This window comes from Mustela nivalis (assembly GCF_964662115.1).
Source record: "Mustela nivalis genome assembly, chromosome: 1".
Classification (NCBI taxonomy): Eukaryota; Metazoa; Chordata; class Mammalia; order Carnivora; family Mustelidae; genus Mustela; species Mustela nivalis.
In genome coordinates this window covers 128,952,080-128,971,711 of record NC_139020.1, presented here as the reverse complement: position 1 = coordinate 128,971,711, position 19,632 = coordinate 128,952,080, and the positions used below count along the sequence as shown (strand labels likewise).

General features: G+C 36.4%; 1 protein-coding gene across 7 annotated transcripts in view; it reads left to right on the top strand.

The window, feature by feature from the left end:
• ATP2C1 (ATPase secretory pathway Ca2+ transporting 1) overlaps positions 1 to 19,632 on the top strand; it is a gene marked incomplete at its 3' end in the record, with an annotated part of 171,920 nt that overhangs the window by 115,703 nt on the left and 36,585 nt on the right. For all 7 annotated transcript variants that reach the window (XM_082684261.1, XM_082684260.1, XM_082684264.1 and 4 more), the window contains 7 exons: positions 830 to 896; positions 6,245 to 6,369; positions 7,209 to 7,306; positions 10,424 to 10,519; positions 10,607 to 10,696; positions 12,460 to 12,564; positions 18,160 to 18,316. In XM_082684261.1, coding sequence (XP_082540387.1) covers positions 830 to 896; positions 6,245 to 6,369; positions 7,209 to 7,306; positions 10,424 to 10,519; positions 10,607 to 10,696; positions 12,460 to 12,564; positions 18,160 to 18,316 — 738 coding nt within the window. The remainder of the gene's footprint in view (positions 1 to 829; positions 897 to 6,244; positions 6,370 to 7,208; positions 7,307 to 10,423; positions 10,520 to 10,606; positions 10,697 to 12,459; positions 12,565 to 18,159; positions 18,317 to 19,632) is intronic.

Sequence of the window (19,632 nt, the reverse complement as noted above, 5' to 3'; positions counted from 1 at the left end):
GAAACAAAGGTTAAAGCAGAGCGTATGTTGTTTGGTTTATGTTAATTGATTTTTTTTTTTATAAAGAGTATTTATTTATTTGACAGAAAGAGAGAGAGCACAAGCATGGGTGGAGCGGCAGGTAGGGAGAGATGGAGAAGCAGACTCCTGGCAAGGCAGGGAGCCTGACTTCGAGCTCTGTTCCAGGGCACTGAGATCATGACCAGCACTGAAGCAGATGCTTAATTGACTGATCCACCCAGGCATCTCATATGTTAATTGATTTTTCATTTGTAAATGCTGTAAAAGTAGTAATTTTTAAATGTTAGTGCAATTTTCAATATCTTAAGTAAGATAAGTCACTCTTTGAGCCAAGTCCTAATTATTCTTTTGTTTGTAGTACAAACTTTATACGTATTGCCTGGATATTTAGTTAGGAGAAGTAATGTTCCAGGGTTTATTTTTGAAAAGCTGATAATAAATAGAAGATTTGTATGTTTTACTCTGCCTCTGCCCCCCACCCCCCATGGTATGAAAATACTGGTAATATTTTCTTATAGTGGGAATCCTTAGATACTATTGCTTTAAGGAGTGGGTGGCAGCAGCGGTAATGAAAGTTTAAATTCTGTGTGTGTGTTCGTGCGCACGCGTACGCACACATACAGCATTGATTTTAAGCAGCATTAATTTTAATCTCCCCTGCTTAATGGATTTTTGTAAAATCATGTAATTGTGATCTTATGCACTTTATGTGAAGGGACTTTTTGACTTCCCTCAGCTTGTTATTCTATCCCATCTATATTATGTGATTATATATAAAGGGAAAAATAGCTATTTGATTTTGTTCTAGGTATCATCATGTTGGTTGGCTGGTTACTAGGAAAAGATATCCTGGAAATGTTTACTATTAGTGTAAGGTAAGTTTTGTTTGTGTATAAATTAAAGTCTCTTTTCCCTTTCTTATTTCTCTAATAGGCATAGGTTATGTTCCACTATGGAGGTATTATATGAGCAGAAAAGAGTATAGTGTCTCTACTTAAATAGTTCAGAATTCATATACTGAAATGAATTCTAGGAAAATGAAAACCTACATGTATAGCAGTGAAGAAAATCTGTACTAGAGGCTTGGTATTATCTGTCTAATATAATACTGCATTTTTATATATAAATAGACAAGGATTCCCCAGCTGAAAATTAGCAGCATAAAAGAGAAAGACCATAGTAATCAAAATTAAATAATCTCAGAGGAAAATGAAAAATTCAAGACATAGAGCAGAAAAATTAAAGCTAGGAAGCATTTTTATTTTCAGAGATTTCAGAGATTTGTGAAGAAACGGTATCATGATAAACAGATTACTGCAGAAGAGAGTCAGAAGACATAAAAAGTTTTTAGAAAATTATGAGTTTTAACTGCTGAAATTGAAAATTCAATTTAAAGGCTGTAATGTAAAGTCAAAGAGGGCTCCCAAAAAAACAGAGTAAAGTGACCAAAACAGAGAACGAAATAAAAGTGACAAAAAGAATAATTTTAATATATACTGTATCTAACCAATAGGAGTTTCAAAGAGAGGGAAGAATAAATTATATAAGAAATGTTACATGAATATTTTCTCAATCTGAAGTAAGACATGAAATTTTTATAGTTTGTATAGATTTTCTAAATGCAAACAGGATGAAAAAACTTCCAATCTAGATACATCATTATGGAAAAGAGTTTAGGTCATCTATAAAGGGAGTATAATCAGACTGGTGTCAGACTTCTCGTTAGCAGTTGCAGTTTCCATCATTTTCCACCATGGGGGTCTTTTTATTTATTATTGATTTTTATTTGTTTTTATTGTTGAAAATATTTATTGAGAGAGAGAGAGGATGAGTGAGGGTGGGGTGGCGGGGCAGAGAAGCAGGCTCCCTGCTGAACAATTTGCCCAGTGTGGGGCTTGAGCCCAGGACTCTGGTATTATAACCTGAGCTGAAGGCAGACACTTGACAGACTGAGCCCCTGAGGTGCCCCCCTGGGGTCTTTTTCGACTCTTCTAAACATTTCAACTGATAAAACTTTCATAGGTCACAATTGGTACCTGTGCCCTGAACACTGGGGCGACTTAAGGCGGCCATCTTCTTCTTCTTCTCCCCGCTCCAGCTTTTTTAGTTTTTTTTTTTTTTTTTGTTAAGATTTTATTTATTTATTTGACATAGAGATCACAAGTAGGCAGAAAGTAGGCAGAGAGACAGGCACAGGGTGGGTGGGAAGCAGGGTCCCTGCTCAGCAGGGATCCCAATGCGGGGCTTGATCCCAGGACCCTGAGATCATGACCTGAGCCGGAGGTAGAGGCTTAACCCTCTGAGCCACCCAGGCACCCCAAGGCAGTCATCTTCTGAGAGTGTCTATACAGCAGTTCAGCTTCAGGTGCGAAGAGGTTGGGATGACCTTGTGAGTTGGGGAGCTGCCCTGGATTAAAATGTTTCATATTCCATGGATACCAGCATCTCTGGAAACATACTTCACAGGGTGCTTGCAAGAAATATGTCCAGTTATAAAAGTCACCTACACTTAGGAAACCTAGTATGATGGCTTTCTGTAAGACAATTTAAATTCTTCCAGTCCATAGACAGTTTATCAGTCAGAAGATCCCTTTATCATAAGCAGTGTTGCCTGGCAACATAGTTGACTTAATTACCCTTACCAGGTCACTGGGGGAACAGAGCTAGAGAATTAACCAAATGCAAAACAGGAAAAGGATTTTGTTAACCCTTCCTCCATAGTAACATTAAATTACATTAGAGAACAGTGGGGCAGAGCTGTCAACATATGAGGGGAAATGATTTTAAATCTGTAAATCTAGGCAGAGATAAAGTATTGATCCAGTTAATTACAAGTAGATGGGCAAGTAATGAGAAAAATTTTTCCTTCCATGTCCTATATGAATTCTGGTAAAACAAGAATGAAAAAAGGAAGATGATGTATGGTATATCAGTAAGAGTAGAACTCACTTAGGCATCTAAGGAAAAGAAATCCTGGATGACAGCTCTGTGGTAGGCCTAGGAAGTAATAGTTCCAAAATGTTAGAACAAAAACAATGAACTAAAAAATAATCCGATGGTTTACAAAGAAGAGGTAGGTTGAGTAAGAGGTTCAAAAATACTTGTGATAGGGTGAAGGAGTATATATTTTTTTTCCCTCAAAGAAGCAGAAATACAGTTTGAAACTCTTGGCTTCAATCTCTATAAAAAACACTTGGGTGAAATACGAAATAAATTTAAAATGGGGCATGAGTTTGAAATATTAAACATTAGCATATAATCTCTTGGATTCATTTTTAGATTTTGAGGGGTTTTTTTTTTTTGAGCAGTTCTGTTCGTGAAGATTGACATGATTTTTATTCCTACTTCAAGGTCTTACAAAGGACAAAGCATTAAAAACTTTTTTAATAGAATAAAACTCCTTCTATTTCACAATTATTATATGGGTCCATTGTCCTTTTATAATTTTAAGTAAGATATATGATGGGATCTTTTGTGACCTTATTTTTCCTGTGTCTTGAAACATTTTATTATTTCATTACCCTAGCAATTACTTTAATAATTATTTCCAGCTGTTCTAAAAATGAGTAAAAACAATAAGAATGCAGAAGAATGATGGGATCACTTACAGGGTTGATGTAATAGTAAAGTAAATCATCATTCTGTTATTCTCTAATTTTTTTTATTACATTGCTCAGAATATTACATTGTCCTTTACAAAGGCATAAAAGAAGTCTATAGACAGTCATTGTTGTCTTCTTTTTTTACTCATTAAAATTAAGAATCAGAATTTTTTGCTTTCTGCCATAATGGCATAGAATAATTGATAGAAAGGTAATTGGACAGACCAGAAGACGAATGGAAAGAGACAAAGAGCCACTGTACGCTTTAGTAATGGAGGTGAAACTTAATCAAACAAGTGAAATCTTAATACTACGAGTCTTTGGATAATGGTAGTCTAAATTTTCTGAAACTCCTGAATTAATGAGTGAATAGTTTACTTCTAAAGACAAATAGGGAAGGACAGGTATTCCCTTTCAGTTAGTCATTCTGCAGCAAGGAATTCATCATGCAGTGTTTTCCAGCAAAAATCCAGACCACCCCTTTTTGTTAAAAGGATGTATGTAAGTTTTTAAAATTTTTTTTATGATATTTGTTTACCAATTTTTACTTTATACCATTTATAAATGGAGAAATACCAAAGGCTGGTGTGACTATAAAAATGATTAAAAGGAAATTGATGACATAGAAATGAAAACGTTAATTGGACTCATGTTATTGGTGTTTATAAATCTAAAAATTATTTTACGAAGATGACTGTTCTCTTTTCAACAAAATTATGAACCATCCACAATTTCAAAAGTGATGCATTTTGAAGGTAAAAATACAAAAATTGAAAGCTTTTATAACCTATTGGAAATGTATTTTGAATTTGAAATCATATTTTGTAAAGTGTATATATTCTGGGTTCTTTCCTGACAGTTGATGAGCCATTAGTTTCATCCAAAGGACATTACCCCTTTCAAATATATGTATACCTTCAAATCCAGGAATATATTTTGAGTTTAAAATTCAAAATTTCTAATGAAGTTTTTCACAATCCATTTTATTCCTCTGCAGATTATTTTTAAAGTGACTTAAAAACAAAACAGTGGAAAGGTCCATTAGATCTAGATTGTGAACAATGATGCCTTTTTTCCCTAATACAGGGAGGGTTAATGGAAGCCTAAGAAAAGAGGATTCTGTTTCAGCATAGAGTAGTTCAAAAGAGAGTAGGAAGTATTACTGATAGAACATATTTCGTTGGAGCCCAAGGTGGGGCTTGAATTTACCACCCCGCGACTAAGACCTGAGCCTGAGATGAGTCAGGTGCTTAACTGATAGGTGCCCTGATAGGCACGTATTTCTTGACTCTTAGTGTATGTACATTATTTAGCCAGTGATATTTTGCCATTCATTGGCTTTCAAATTTTGGAATTAATCTGTAAACAGAGCATGGAAGCTTAATAATGCTTACAGAACAGGATGCTAAGGATTATCAAGTTAGATCATGCTAAAGAAAAAGTAGGTAATAGAAATTGGTGAGTAGAAGCTGTGTATGCAGCAGTGTTAAAATGAAAAACGGGAACGCATACTTGTAGACAAGTCAAGAGGTGGTATTTGGAATGGGTTAAAAAATAGAAAGTTAATTTGATTTTTTTTTTATTTTTTTAAAAGATTTTATTTATTTGAGAGAGATCACAAGTAGGCAGAGAGAGAGGAGGAAGCAGGGTTCCTGCTGAGCAGAGAGCCTGATGTGGGGCTTGATCCCAGGACCCCAGGATCATGACCTGAGCCAAAGACAGAGGCTTTAACCCACTGAGTCACCTAGGCACCCCTGAGTTTTTTTTTTAATTGCAAAGGGAACAGTAATTTTTTTGTTGTGATGAAATACACATACATAAAATTTACCATTTTAAAATGTATAATTCAATAGAATTAAGTCCATTCATAGTCTTGTACAGCCACAGTCATTACTGAGTGTCATCAAAAGAAAACCCTGTGCCCATTGGACAATCACCAGTCTTTGTTCTCCCTAGCCCATGACAGCCACTAAACTGCTTTCTCTGTCTATGGATTTGCTTATTGTTAATACTTCATATAAATGGAATAAAAACAATATGTGTCTTTTGTGTCTGGCTTCTTTAACTTATTATAATGTCTTCAGAGTTCATCTGTGTTATAGCATGTATCCACCATACAAAGAAAGGTATTGTTGATAAAGGTACTTCCTTTCTTTGTATGGTGGAATAATATCTTATTGTATGGCTATATCACAGTTTCCCATTTATCAGTTGATAGACATTACAGTGATCTTTTGGCCATTGTAAATAGTGCTGCTATGAACAGTCACATATAAGGTTTTTTTTTGAATACTTGTTACTGTTAACTGCATTTATAGATGAGAAAACTAAACTGTGCGGGTGTAGTAATAATAGCTCAGGGTCAAACAGGTAAAAATTGGTGAAGCCATGGGCATAAATCTAGGCAATCTGATGTCACAACCTACTTTCTTCAACCACTGCACGTAACCTGGCAGCTAGTAGGTATCCAGTAAATGTTAATCAACTTTCCTTTCCTCTTGAGGCCATTTTTGAGTGTTTTAGTATTTTTATTAGCCTCTGTTTTAAGTAACATCAATAGAAATTATTGCTGTAGGTACTATTTAATTAATACTTGAATACTAAGTATATATTGGTTACAGTTTGGCTGTGGCAGCAATTCCTGAGGGTCTTCCCATTGTGGTCACAGTGACTCTGGCCCTTGGTGTTATGAGAATGGTGAAGAAGAGGGCCATTGTGAAAAAACTGCCTATTGTTGAAACTCTGGGTAAGTATATGGTATTACGAGCAAACTTAAGTAATAGTTGTTAGTTTACATCAACAGTGAATCATCATCAGGTTGCTGCAGTTTTTGTCTTAAGAGGCTAGCATAGTGGTGTTTGACTTGTAGCAAAGTTAAATACGGTTTTCAGGACGAGAAAAGGCCATTAAAAGTGTATGTCAATTAGGACAGGGGACTTTCAGAGAAACCTGTGTGTCATGGATGTTCTAATTCTTAAGTCATGTAAAAAAGAAATCTATATAATAAAACCTTAGAGTAAAATTAATGGAATTTTTTGACATCTCAAGGAAGATAATTGATAATCATAGGTCCTAGAGTGTCATAATCCCATTGAATTTGTTGATAAGAACAATAATATACAACAGTTGCTAAATATTGCTATAAATTAACTTTATGTATGCTCTGAAACTTCTTTTTTTTAAAATTTAGGAATCCAAAAATACTGAATTTAATTTTTTAGTCTATAATATTGAGAAGGCAAAATACCTTAAAATACTAACTGAAAAAATTATATGGGTTTATAGGTAGGTACCCTTAAAACTATATAAAGTTACAATATAAAGCTAATACTGAGAAGCTCTGTAGAAATTCAGTTGCAAGTTAATAAGAAAACATCAGCATTGTTATCACTTTAAGTTTTAATTTCGGAACTTACTTTATGGTGGTGAAAAGCATAATGAGAGAAAACAAGAAAATTATCAGTGAACTTGATTTGTACAAAATTAAGAGAAGCAGGAAAGGCTTCCAGAGTCTTTGATTTGTTTTCAGTGTATACTTGTTTATTTCTCACTGACTCTTGGTGACTTAAAATATTTATTCTGTAGGCTGTTGTAATGTGATTTGTTCGGATAAAACTGGAACACTGACAAAGAATGAAATGACTGTTACTCACATATTTACTTCGGATGGTCTGCATGCTGAGGTACTGTATAGTTTTGTTTTTTAACAACAGTATTTCTTTGTTAAGAAACTTGGTGTTTAGACATTTCTAACAATTCTGTTGTCGTGTCTTCATAAGGGCTATAAATTCATCATCAGCAGATCCTTTTCCTTATGCTACCAGTCTTGATCCCACTGCACTTGTAAATTCCATTTTTATAGTCCAGAAACTTTGAGTCATCTTTGGCACCTGTCTTTCAGTCTTCCCTAGCTGTTTGTTATCAAACTCTTCTTGCTCTATATGCAGATTGGGAGATCTTTTATTTTATTATTTATTTATTTATTTATTTAAAGGATTTTACTTATTTATTTGAGAGAGAGAGTGAAAGAGAGCATGAAAGGGGAGAAGGTCAGAGGTAGAATCATACTCCCCATAGAGCTGGGAGCCCGATGCGGGACCGGATCCCGGGACTCCGGGATCATGACCCGAGCCGAAGGCAGTTGCCCAACCAGCTGAGCCACCCAGGCGCCCCTTGGGAGATCTTTTAGAACCAAATGTTAGCAAGTCACTCCCTTAATTCAGATGTTTCAGTGGCTTTCCATTGTGACCAGGGTCCTGAAGTATGGCCTTTCAAAGCCCCTGTGTATTTTGTTCCTTATTTCCTTCTTTATCCTTTCATGTTTCACTTTGCTTTCTGGGCACCAGATGCATGGCTTTATGGTTCTTTTGGTGTGACAAAGTCCTCCTACTTCAGGCCCTTTGGTGCTTTTCTCATTGCATAGGACAATCCGTTATGTCTTCATCCTTTGCAGCTCAGTCGCAGCCTCCCTCCCTCTGTTCCTCTTTCTCCTCCTTCATTCCAATTCACTTAATTGGCATATAGTATATCATTAGTTTCAGAGGTAGAGTTCAGTGATTTTCATCAGTCTTACACAACTAATCCAGTACCCATTACATCCCATGCCCTCCTTAATGTCTTATCACCCACTTTCCCCATCCCCCTACCCCACTCCCCTCCAACAACTCTCAGTTTGTTTTCTATGATTAAGAGTCTCTTATGGTTTGTCTTCCTCTCTGATTTTGTCTTGTTTTATTTTACTCTTCCTTCCCCTATACTCCTTTGTTTTGTTTCTTAAATTCCACATATGAGTGAAATCATATGATAATTATCTTTCTCTGATTGACGTATTTTAATTAGTGTAATATCCTGTAGTTTCATCTGTGTCATTGCAAATGGTAAGATTGCATTTTTTGATGACTGTAATATTCCATTGTGTGAGTGTGTGTGTGTGTGTGAGAGAGTATGTGTGTATGTATCCCACATCATCTTTATCCATTCATCTGTCAATGGATATTCGGGTTCTTTTCATAGTTTGACTATTGTGAACATTGCTGCTATATAAACATTCAACCCCATTTCTTTTTTTTTTTTTTTTTTTAAAGATTTTATTTATTTATTTGACAGAGAGAGATCACAGTAGGCAGAGAGGCAGGCAGAGAGCGAGGAGGAAACAGGCTCCTTGCTGAGCAGAGAGCCCGATGCGGGACTCGATCCCAGGACCCTGAGATCATGACCCGAGCTGAAGGCAGCGGCCTAATGAGTCACCCAGGCGCCCTCAACCCCATTTCTTTAAAAAACTTTGCTGACCACCTAGAACTGGCCCTATGTTATTTGTTTTCCTAGCACTCAATGCCTCTTAGTTTTCAGCCCAGGTAAAATTTTCTGTTCTTCCTTATGCCATAAGTTTTAATAGAGCATAACTCAGTTGCCCAACACAGGGCCTGCCTCATAGTAATAAATACTTGTTGAAAGAATAAATGAATAGATGAATTACTTTATTTTAAAAATAATATATTTGGCAGTTTATTAAGTGCATGTCATCTGTGTGTATTGGTTAATTTTCAAGCTAAGTTAATTTTCAATGACAAGTTCCAGTTTCATTCCAGTCTTGAAAGGATTTCTGGCAGGTGTGTTTGTTCATACTACTCAAGATGGGTACAGTATTTTAAATTGTATTTGCATCCAACTTACTGCATCATTAGACAAATCATGGAAGTTGTACTTGGGTTTATTCAATTCCATTTTACATAGGCTTTAAAATTAGACTATTGATATTTGGGGTTTTAGATTTAGGTAAGGATACCTAATACTGTGTTGTTGAATGTGCCTTTTCTGGATGATTCAGGGTCATTGGTGTTATATGTGCTTGTATAGTTCAGGTATGGAAGGTAGGATATACATTTCTTTTGTTTTAAGCCCATACTTTCATATGTCAAACATTAACCATGAATTTCTCTCTAAACTGTCTTATTTTTACTGTGAAATTTAACCTCTGTTGATTTAGTTCTAGCCACACAGAAAAAGTATCTGGCTTTTCTCTACCTCTGATTTTTAAAACTGGCATGTAATATACTATGTTAATGTAGTTTGCAAGAGCTAAAATAAATGCAGTGTCTCTGGGCCTGTATATTTGCCAAAAGAATTCTGCTTTTTTCTGAGTCTCAGATTAATCATGAATGTTAGATGTGGAAATGGATTTGAATTCTTGGAAAATTTACTATGTTTATAAATGTAATGTTACATAAATTTAGAGCTCGTTTATGTATAGAGATTTTAATGGTTTATCCTTTGTTATGGTATATTTTAAGTAGAAATAATATAAAATTGTATTAGCAATATATTTCTATTTAAAATACGCTATACATTTTACTAATAATTTATTCATATAATTAACTCGAGGTTTTTTATTATGGTGAAAATTAGAATCTATATTCTTTTTTTTCAAAGATTTTATTAATTTTGTTAGAGGGAGAGTGAGTGTGCATGAAGTGGGGAGAAGGGCAGAAGGAGAGGGAGAGAATCTTAAGCAGACTCTGTGCTGAACTTGGAACCCAGCATGAGGCTCAATCTCATGACCCTTGAGATTTTGACATGAGTTTACACCAAGAGTTGGACACTTAACCAACTCAGCCCCCCAGGTTCCCCAGAATTTATATTCTTTTAACTATTAAATGTTCTTTTAGACTTATGCTTTTCTAAGTATATATGCTAACAGTATCATAATTTATAAAATGAAATGAATACAATCATTATAGTTTTTGGGTTTTATAAGGCACTGTCTATGAGTTGGATTACTGACCCCACTTTATGTTCCTTAGGTTACTGGTGTTGGCTACAATCCATTTGGGGAAGTGATTGTTGATGGTGATGTTGTTCATGGATTCTATAACCCAGCTGTTAGCAGAATTGTTGAGGTAAATCCTTTATTTTCTAAGACGGTGATTTTTCATAATGACTTAGGATGCAGGGATGGACTCATAGTTTCTGTGTATTTCTCCTAGGCGGGCTGTGTATGCAATGATGCCGTAATTAGAAACAACACTCTAATGGGGAAGCCAACGGAAGGAGCCTTAATTGCTCTGGCAATGAAGGTATGTGCCTGATTTCTCCTCTTTAACGTAAGAGACATCACCTTCAAATGAGAATGTGAGGCTAATCGATTTCAGTATTCTTGGTTTTTAGGTGTGGATTGAAGCCTTAATAGTATTTCACTGTTTTATTGCCTTTTGCGAATCAGTTTTATTCTTCCCAGATATACAGAGCTAATACAGCCTTTTCAGTAGACCTTTATCCCATACGTTCAAGAACCAAATTAATGGCCAGTAACTGGATTTCTTCTTACGAAGGAATGTTCTTATAATATTTTCCATAATATTTAGAGTTTTGTGTGGAAAGCTTTCTAAATTTGTGTAATTGCTGAAGTACAGAGTTCCAAATGAGTAAAAGGCAACATTCTTTAAATATTTTCAGGTAAAGATGTTAAGGCCCTCATGAGAAATCGGCTTTTCTTTCTCTAGTCTTCCTATTTCCTTTACTATCAATTTCTTAAAATGAGTGTAGAATTAGAATTTGTGTTGGGCATCTATCCCAGTTGATGTCCTCTTCTAAGTCTTACATTTGATTATTAAACCTTAAGTCCCCTTTGTCACTCCCATAGCAAAAATTAAAACTCCTACTTTTAAGAGCAGTCCTAGAAAATTTTGAGACTTGTGTGAAACAGAATACCTCTAAATGAGGTTGTTTGAATTGTGACTCAGTATAGGAATGTAGGTTATTACATTTATTTTAATAATATAAAACTGATAGTTTTAGAATATATGTTTTGTTAACAAAAAGCTATGTTTCTTTATTATAGTTAAAATAGCATTGTATAGCTTTTTGAAAGATATTTAAAAGTTCAGTCCGTTAACCATATTTACGGTGTTATACTTAACTTTATACTCTTACCTTTTTTAAGAGATAGAGATTATGAAACCACCTTCTTATGACTGAGGACCTCACATTTTAGGTAGGGAGTTGACACTGACATCCTTGGAACAAATACAAGTTAGACCAGTATAGCAGATAGTTAAGTCTTAAAGGTTGAGCCAAACAGGGCAAATTCAGACTTGAGACCCAGGCTTTGAGGGATAAGCAGGATTTAGATAGGAGATAGGCTAGGAAAAGAGCAAGGATAAAAGCATGGAGGAAAAAATAAGCATAGAATGCATGTCAGTTTATGTATTGGTTAACTTGGATCAAAAAAATAGAGGAGTTTGAGTAGCCCAGATGATTGTTTAATAGACTGCATGGTGGGACCTTTGAAAGCCAAGAAGAAGAGTCTGAACATGTTTCAGTAGATAGCAAAGAGACAACCAAAAGCAATAATTTAGGTTTTTCAGTAGTTTAAAAAATATATTTGAATATTTGGAGGATAATGTGGAGGGTATTTGCAAGAACAAACAGCTACAGGACACTGGTAGTGGTCAGAATATCAAGTGGTAGGAAGTAAGAAATTGAAATTGAAGCATCTGTTGATCATAAACGTACATGCTCAGTCTTGGTCGGGTACCTTTATTTATTTGTATCCTGCTTCCTTCCAGAATGTGAGCCAGTAGAGATTTTAATTTAGTTGGTGTGAAGAGTTAGTCTACATATGGTCCAGGTAGCATGCCTTAGACTATATCTACATACCTAGGCTTTCATCTTGATCATGTATGTTGCCCTTCAGAGATATGTGGTATATGTAGATAGAGTACTGAAAAATACCCAGGTATCTCTAGCCAGCTTAGCTGTAAGTTGTGACCCTTGTTCTTTGTTAAAGAAAAAATAGTCACATGTTGGTGAGATTTAACTTTCTTTTTGTGTCATGTAGATGGGTCTTGATGGACTTCAACAGGACTATATCAGAAAAGCTGAATATCCTTTTAGCTCTGAGCAAAAGTGGATGGCTGTTAAGTGTGTACACCGAACTCAGCAGGTACCCTTCCATGTAAAGAGGACTTACTAAAGCTTATTTAATATAGATGACTGTGTTGTATTGATTATTCACCTTGAGATTTAAACTTAATGATTTAAATTAAATTTAAATCATTGAGCATAACAGAGGTCTATTGCTTTAAAGTGTGTATAATTCATAGTAATTCATTCTTGTTGTTCTCATGTTCTCTTTGAATTCATGTGTAGGAACATCAGATTTTGCTGTGTGAGGAAACAGCTTAAAAAGAGCTGGAGCCTGGTCTCAGTGTCCTAAAACTTGTGACACCAGAGTCTATCAACATTTTAGTTGCTGATGACTATGTATTATAGGTTTCTGCCCTCTGGTTTCAATCTGTGTTCTTTTACTGAAGGGAATGTCTTGTCTTCAGAACAAATAGAACCACATTATTTTGTGGAAAAGTGGTTACCAAATGTGTGTAATTCATGTTAGTTGATCCAGGTTACAAACTGGCAAAATGACGTGCACTGACATTTCAAGCTGCTACTTTGTTCCTGGGTGTTTTGGAAATGTTTACAAAGTTAGTGTAATATGGGTTCTTAATACACTGAGTAGGGTAGTAAGTGTATCTGCAGTGTATAATTATATCACTCATAGTTGCTATTACCAGCTTGATGCTTAAACTTATTTTGCCTTTAAAATATACATATTTGTATTTTTATATTTTCTTCATTAGGAATTAATAATTGGTTATGTGTTTTTACCTGTGAGCAAATAGTTTGAAACCATTACATCTCTTTAGAAGGAATGGGTGAGAGGATTTTCCCCTCACGCCCATAATAAGTAGGAAACATAATTGATTTTTTAAAAAGATTTTATTTATTGGCAGAGAGAGCACACATGAGGATGGGGAACAGCAGGTAGAGGGAGAGGGAGAAGCAGGGTCTCCACTAAGCAGAGAGCCCGATGTGGGGCTTGATTCCAGGACCCTGAGATCACGACCCATGACAAAGGCAGACACGCAACCAACTGAGCCACTCCGGAAACATAATTATTTTTAAAGAAAGACTAGTTTGGCCAACATTGAACTTGTGAATGGTTGTCTGCCAGGAAGTCTGTTCATGAGGGGGAAAAATATTTTTGTCTAATCTTTAAAAGAACTTTTAAGAACTCCTAGGAAGGAGACAAGTGAAAATAAAACTGTAAAAATAACATAACTTAAACCTTGTAACGTAAGGGGTGCCTGGCTGGCACAGTTGGTACAGCTTTGCGACTCTTGATCTCAACAGTTGTAAGTTCAAGCCCATATTGGGCATGGAGCCTACTTAAACCTTGTAACATAAAGTATTCAAAAATTGCTTTGGAGTTACATAATTTTCAGCTGATGTCTCTCGATATAAGAGTTATACAGCAAGCATATCTGTATGAGTTTATTTGGAAGGTCTCTTTCTTTACATTTATATATGATCACATAGTACTTAAAGATAACGTGGCTATGTAAAGTTGAATAATTTGACTTTAGCAGTTTTGAATGTAACTTCATCAGAGTTGTACTTTGGAAGTTGTATTTTGATGTGTTACAGTTTGATCTTCTTAGTTGTGGGAGTGGGAGTTAGGTAGCAAACAGGATATAAATTTGGAAAGATTTGTGTGATGATTATTCTCATTTGCTGATCTGAAGCATTTCTCTTACAAAACAAAACCAGCCAATGTAACCAACAAAAATCCAAACTCATTGAAGTGACTCAGGATGTAGAAGAGGTCAGCCTGGCCCAGATGTGGCATATTTACCAATTTAAAAATAACCCCAGTGGCTCAAATAGTTAGTTCTAAAAAGTCTTGTATTTGAGCATGTCAGTATACATTTATTTACACTTTCTCTCTGGAACCTGACAAAATGACAACCAGTGTATAAAGGATTTCAAAAAGGGAATGTACAGAAAACTCAGAGTGAAGATGGGGACTAAGGCAGAGAGCCAAAAACAGGAGATCAGTTTCAAATTCTGTGTGAGGATCCAGTAGAACTTACTCAAGTGCCTTTTCTGTTTCTTTAGGCCAGATCATTAGCGCCCCCCCCTCCCCCTTTTTTAACCCCTGTAGAGTATCAGAAATCACATCTTGGAGACAAGAGTGGAAAGCAGAATTAAGGCTTACAACTGAAATCACTGTGTTAAGGGCAAGTCATTGTCCTGAAGGATAAGCCTCTAGCCCTAATTCCACTTTCTTAGAATGCCTACAGGGAGGTCTCCATGCCCTCACTCTATAAGTAAGAAGATTGAAGAGTTGTAGAGAAGCTGACTGGTCCCAGGGAGATCCCAATGGTACAGAGTTGTTTTGTTTTAAGTAGGCTCCATACCCAGTGTGGAGCCCAATGCGGGGCCCCAACTCATGACGCTGAGATCAAGACCTGAACTGAGATTAAGAGTTGGATGCTAAACTAACCAATCCACCCAGGTGCCCCTAGTACAGAATATTCTTTGTTTTTTTTTTTCTTTGTCATTCATTTATTTGAGAGAGCGAGAGAGAGAGAGAACACGTGAGCAGGACCTGGGGGTGAAGGGCAGAAGGAGAAGCAGACTCCCTGCCGAGTAGGGACCCCAATGTGGGACTCAATCCCAGAACCCTGGGATCATGACCTGAGCAGAAAGCAGATGCTCAACCAACTGATCCACCCAGGTGCCCAGTACCAAGTGTTCTTAACTAAGTTCTTCGTTCAGTGGTAGAGTTTTTACTGACTCCTGGTCATCATTTCATCACCCTAGCCATCATTTGATAAACCCTGTCAATGCCCACAGAGCTTCTAGATCTTGAATTTCTTCCTTCTTAATGTAAATGGACCATCAGGTATTAGTAGATACTTGGGAAAAATCTTTGGCATGAAAGGCACAGACCAAACTAACAGAGAAAGGGGTCTCAGCAAAACAATGATAATGTTAGATGCTGAAGAAAATTTCCAAAGACCATAGAAAATGACAACAAAATACTTTAAATAGAATGTTTAAAAAATAAAGTCAAGGAATCTTTCAGAAAGTGGAACAAAAGGTCAAAGAGGTGCTTAATAAAAAGATAAGGTACAAAAATCAGAAAATAAATAGGAGAGCTAACACCCACCTAATAGTGGTAACAGGAAGAGAGTAGAGAAAATGGAAAGTCTTTTTTTTTTTTTTAAGATTTATTTATTTGGGAGAGAGATTGAGTGTGCACACATACACATGAGCACACTGAGGGAGGTGGGGAGCCTGATGTGGGGCTTGATCTCAGGATCTTGTGATCACAACCTGAGCTAAAACCAAAAACTAAGAGTTGGCTGCTTAACTGACTGAGACACCCAGGTGCCCCCAAAATGGAAGGATTTTGTCAAATAACATCAGAAAATTTTCCAGAGGAAGAACCTCAGCTTCTAGAATAAAATTGCCTACCAGCTGCTCAGCACAATGAATTATGTTAAAGAAGGGTGGGGATAAACACAACAGTGCCCATAATCAAGAAATTTGAGGATGCTTAAGGAGAATTCTAAAAGCTTCCACAGGTTTAGGGGCCAGAGAGGAGGCAAGATCATATACAAAGGTTTAAGTATTAAATCAGCTTCTTTAGACTTTTCAATTTTTTTTTTTTAAGATTTTATTTATTTATTTGACAGACAGAGATCACAAGTAGGCAGAGAGGCGGGCAGAGAGAGAGGGAGAAGCAGGCTCCTGCTGAGCAGAGAGCTCAATGCAGGGCTCGATCCCAGGATCCCGGGATCATGACCTGAACTGAAGGCAGAGGCTTTAACCCACTGAGCCACCCAGACACCCCTAGACTTTTCAGTTGTAACACTGGACTCTGGAGGCTGTAGGATAATAGAGGAATGTCTTCAAATTGAGAGGAAATTTATTCTCAGTTGAACTTAAAAATGTGGTGATAGAATAAAAGTGTTTTAAGGTATTCCAAGTCTCAAAATGTATATCCTACACACTTTTTCTTAGATACTTGCAGATATTTTATTTCAAGATAAGACAATAGATAAGGAAAAGGAAGACTTAAAACCCAAAGAATTCTAACCTGGAGAATGGTGCAAGGAATCCCCAGGATAGAGGTGAAGAGAAGTTCCTGGATACTGGTCGTGGAGCAGGCCTACAAATTGACCATCTTGAACTAGAAAGGAAAGGAGAATAAGACTCAAGAAGGATGTCTTCAGTAATTATGTGGAAGGAATAGCTTACCTGCTCATTTAATCATGTGAAAAATACCATTGAAAAGGGCTGTATATTGCATGGAAGAGTTTGGAGATAATTAGTAATAGGTACAAATAAAACTAAGCAAACAAAAAAAGGAAGTTATAAACTTTTTAAAAGATAAACAGGAAAAGAAATATATTTGATTTATATAGGCTGTGGAAACAACATCATACCTTTCTCTTGCCTCCCTACTTTCTATTATCTGCTCACTAGTTACCTGGGGACCCAGGCAGATGGAAATTGCATCTCTGTGTGCCCACACTACCTTAGTAGGACCAGAGGAATAGCACATTATTTCCTTCCAAATGTGCTATTCCTCTGGTCCTACTAAGGTAGTAGGGACACAATACTGCTCATATTTATCGACAAATCATGTCACTCCTGACTTTAAAATGGGAGAGAAGGGCAGGGAAATACATTCCTGTCATGTACCTGCAAGAAGTGGGATGTTTGTGAACTGTTCTAGTGATTGTTATTTCATTCAGCAATGAGGAATCATAAAGTAAAAAAAAGTACTGACAACTTTGCTTTAACTATATTTTGATGATGGGGAGTGGAAGAATAGGTAGTAGGAGTGGCTAAACTATCAGCCTGTTGCAATGGACAATGTATAATAAAAGTAGCTGTTGGGCGCCTGGGTGGCTCAGTGGGTTAAGCCGCTGCCTTGGGCTCAGGTCAGGATCTCGGGGTCCTGGGATAGAGTCCTGCATTGGGCTCTCTGCTCAGCAGGGAGCCTGCTTCCCTCTCTCTCTCTCTCTCTGCCTGCCTCTCTGTCTACTTGTGGTCTGTCTCTGTCAAATAAATAAATAAAAAATATTAAAAAAAAATAAAAGTAGCTGTTTAAATGTATTTAAGAACATGGAGATAAATGCCAAGAAACAGCTAAAAGAGCTCTGTGGAGTAGGACTAGAGGTAAGAAAGTTTGGACAGGTGACTGTAGTTTTTCATTGTAAACTCTTGAATAATGCTTTGCCAGGGTAAAAAGTAAAAGGTTCTGATTATACCACAAGGTGGTTGTGAGAATTAAATGGGATCACATACATTTGTACATATACTAGCAACTAATAGAAAGCCTGAACCACTGCTTGTGGGCTGGTGATAGATCTCTTTCCTTTTCCAGTTAGGTTGTAAGGCTCTCCCCAAACCCCAGAGTGACTAATTCAGGGCTTCATATAACATTACCTTCAGTGTATGGAGGTAAGGATGGAAAGTAGATGCTGTTTTCTCTAGTGAGTAAAGAAAGCTTCCGCAAATGAGCTTTTAATCTTCAAAGTTCAAGTGCCACTCAGAGCCTTAGTTAGGCTTGAGTAACTCGCTGGGGATTATGAGAAATGCATGCCATGTATTGTTGGCCTCTAGTGGCAGATATGCACAAGTTGAAATTAACTTGAATTTATTTGCTGTTTTTTCCTTTTAGGATGGACCTGAGATTTGTTTTATGAAGGGTGCTTATGAACAAGTGATTAAATATTGTACTACATACTATAGCAAAGGGCAAACTGTGACACTTACCCAGCAGCAGAGAGATCTCTACCAACAAGAGAAGGCACGAATGGGCTCTGCAGGACTCCGAGGTAAGGCCATTCCAGCATAGTCCTTCAGGTGGAAAGATAATGCTTTCTTTTTTCTTTCTCCTTCTTTTTTTTTTTTAAATTGAAGTAGAGTTGACATACGATGTTATATTAGTTTCAGGTATACAACGTATTGATTTGACAAGTCTATACATTGTGCTATGCTCACCATTAATAGCATGGTCGCCATCTGTCACCGTACAGCATTCTTAACCATATTATTGAGTATATTCCCTATGCTGTACTTTTTTATTTTATAAATGAAAATTTGTATGTCTTTATCCCATTCACCTATTTCACCTATCCTTGCACTCTCCTCAGTGATTCCTTCCTTTAGTTTTAGATGATTTTGTGCTTTACTTTGGAGCTGTTCCACTCGATCCTAGGTTTTGTAGAATACTGCCATTTCTGAAGTGTTAATTTTAGTTTTAGTTGGCTATTTGGCCCCCAAAACACAAGAAGTCGGGAATGTAGCAAAATGTGAAATTTCTGGTACTTATACATTTGTGTTAGTCTCTGAGTAGGTGATAGAAATTTTATTTTAGACAAGTTTTTCTTGTGAGAAGGGAGATGGAGGAAGGTAAGGTGGTATTACTCCTTATTTCATCATTTTGACTGTCTTGTTTATTAACAGATCTAAAATATTTTCCTAAATATTAATATTTTAAGGCTCTACTTTGCCCTTTAAACTGAGGTGATTCCTTACTTGTTTCTCTTCTGTTCACCTCCTTCCCTTGCCATTCTCCAGAGTGGAAAAAAGGTGTCCAGATTCTGCTTTATGTCTGTATTGCTGACTGAACAGTGATGGGGAGAGAGGGTCTGCTATGCATATACACATTAGGTGGTTTCTTCTGGAGACAGCATGTGTAAGATTGAAGAAACAGGGGTTGGGGCCTGCTTGTGGGGAATATATATATATATATATATATATATATATATATATATACTTGTATAGTCTCTTTCAAGGAAATTGGAAGAGTTGGCCTCCTTAAACTTACCATTTTTACAAAATAGAAGTCAAACACAATCCTGGCAGGAGGAAGCAACTTAATATAAAAAATATTCCTTTTATTCCCTTAAGCAGGGGTCTCTGGTTATAAAACATTTGGATAGATGTACAGAATTTCTGCTGTTAATAATGAGCTAGGTTTAGAAAGGTATTCTTGTAGCTTTGAAGGCAGAATTTTGTTCTGAGCAGCTCACAGCAAGAGGGTTCAAAGTTGGCTTGGGTTTAGAGACACTAAAGAAGTTTCAGAGGTTTCACACTTTTTAAACTCTTTTCATATAGAATACAGGATAATAAAATACAATATATAATA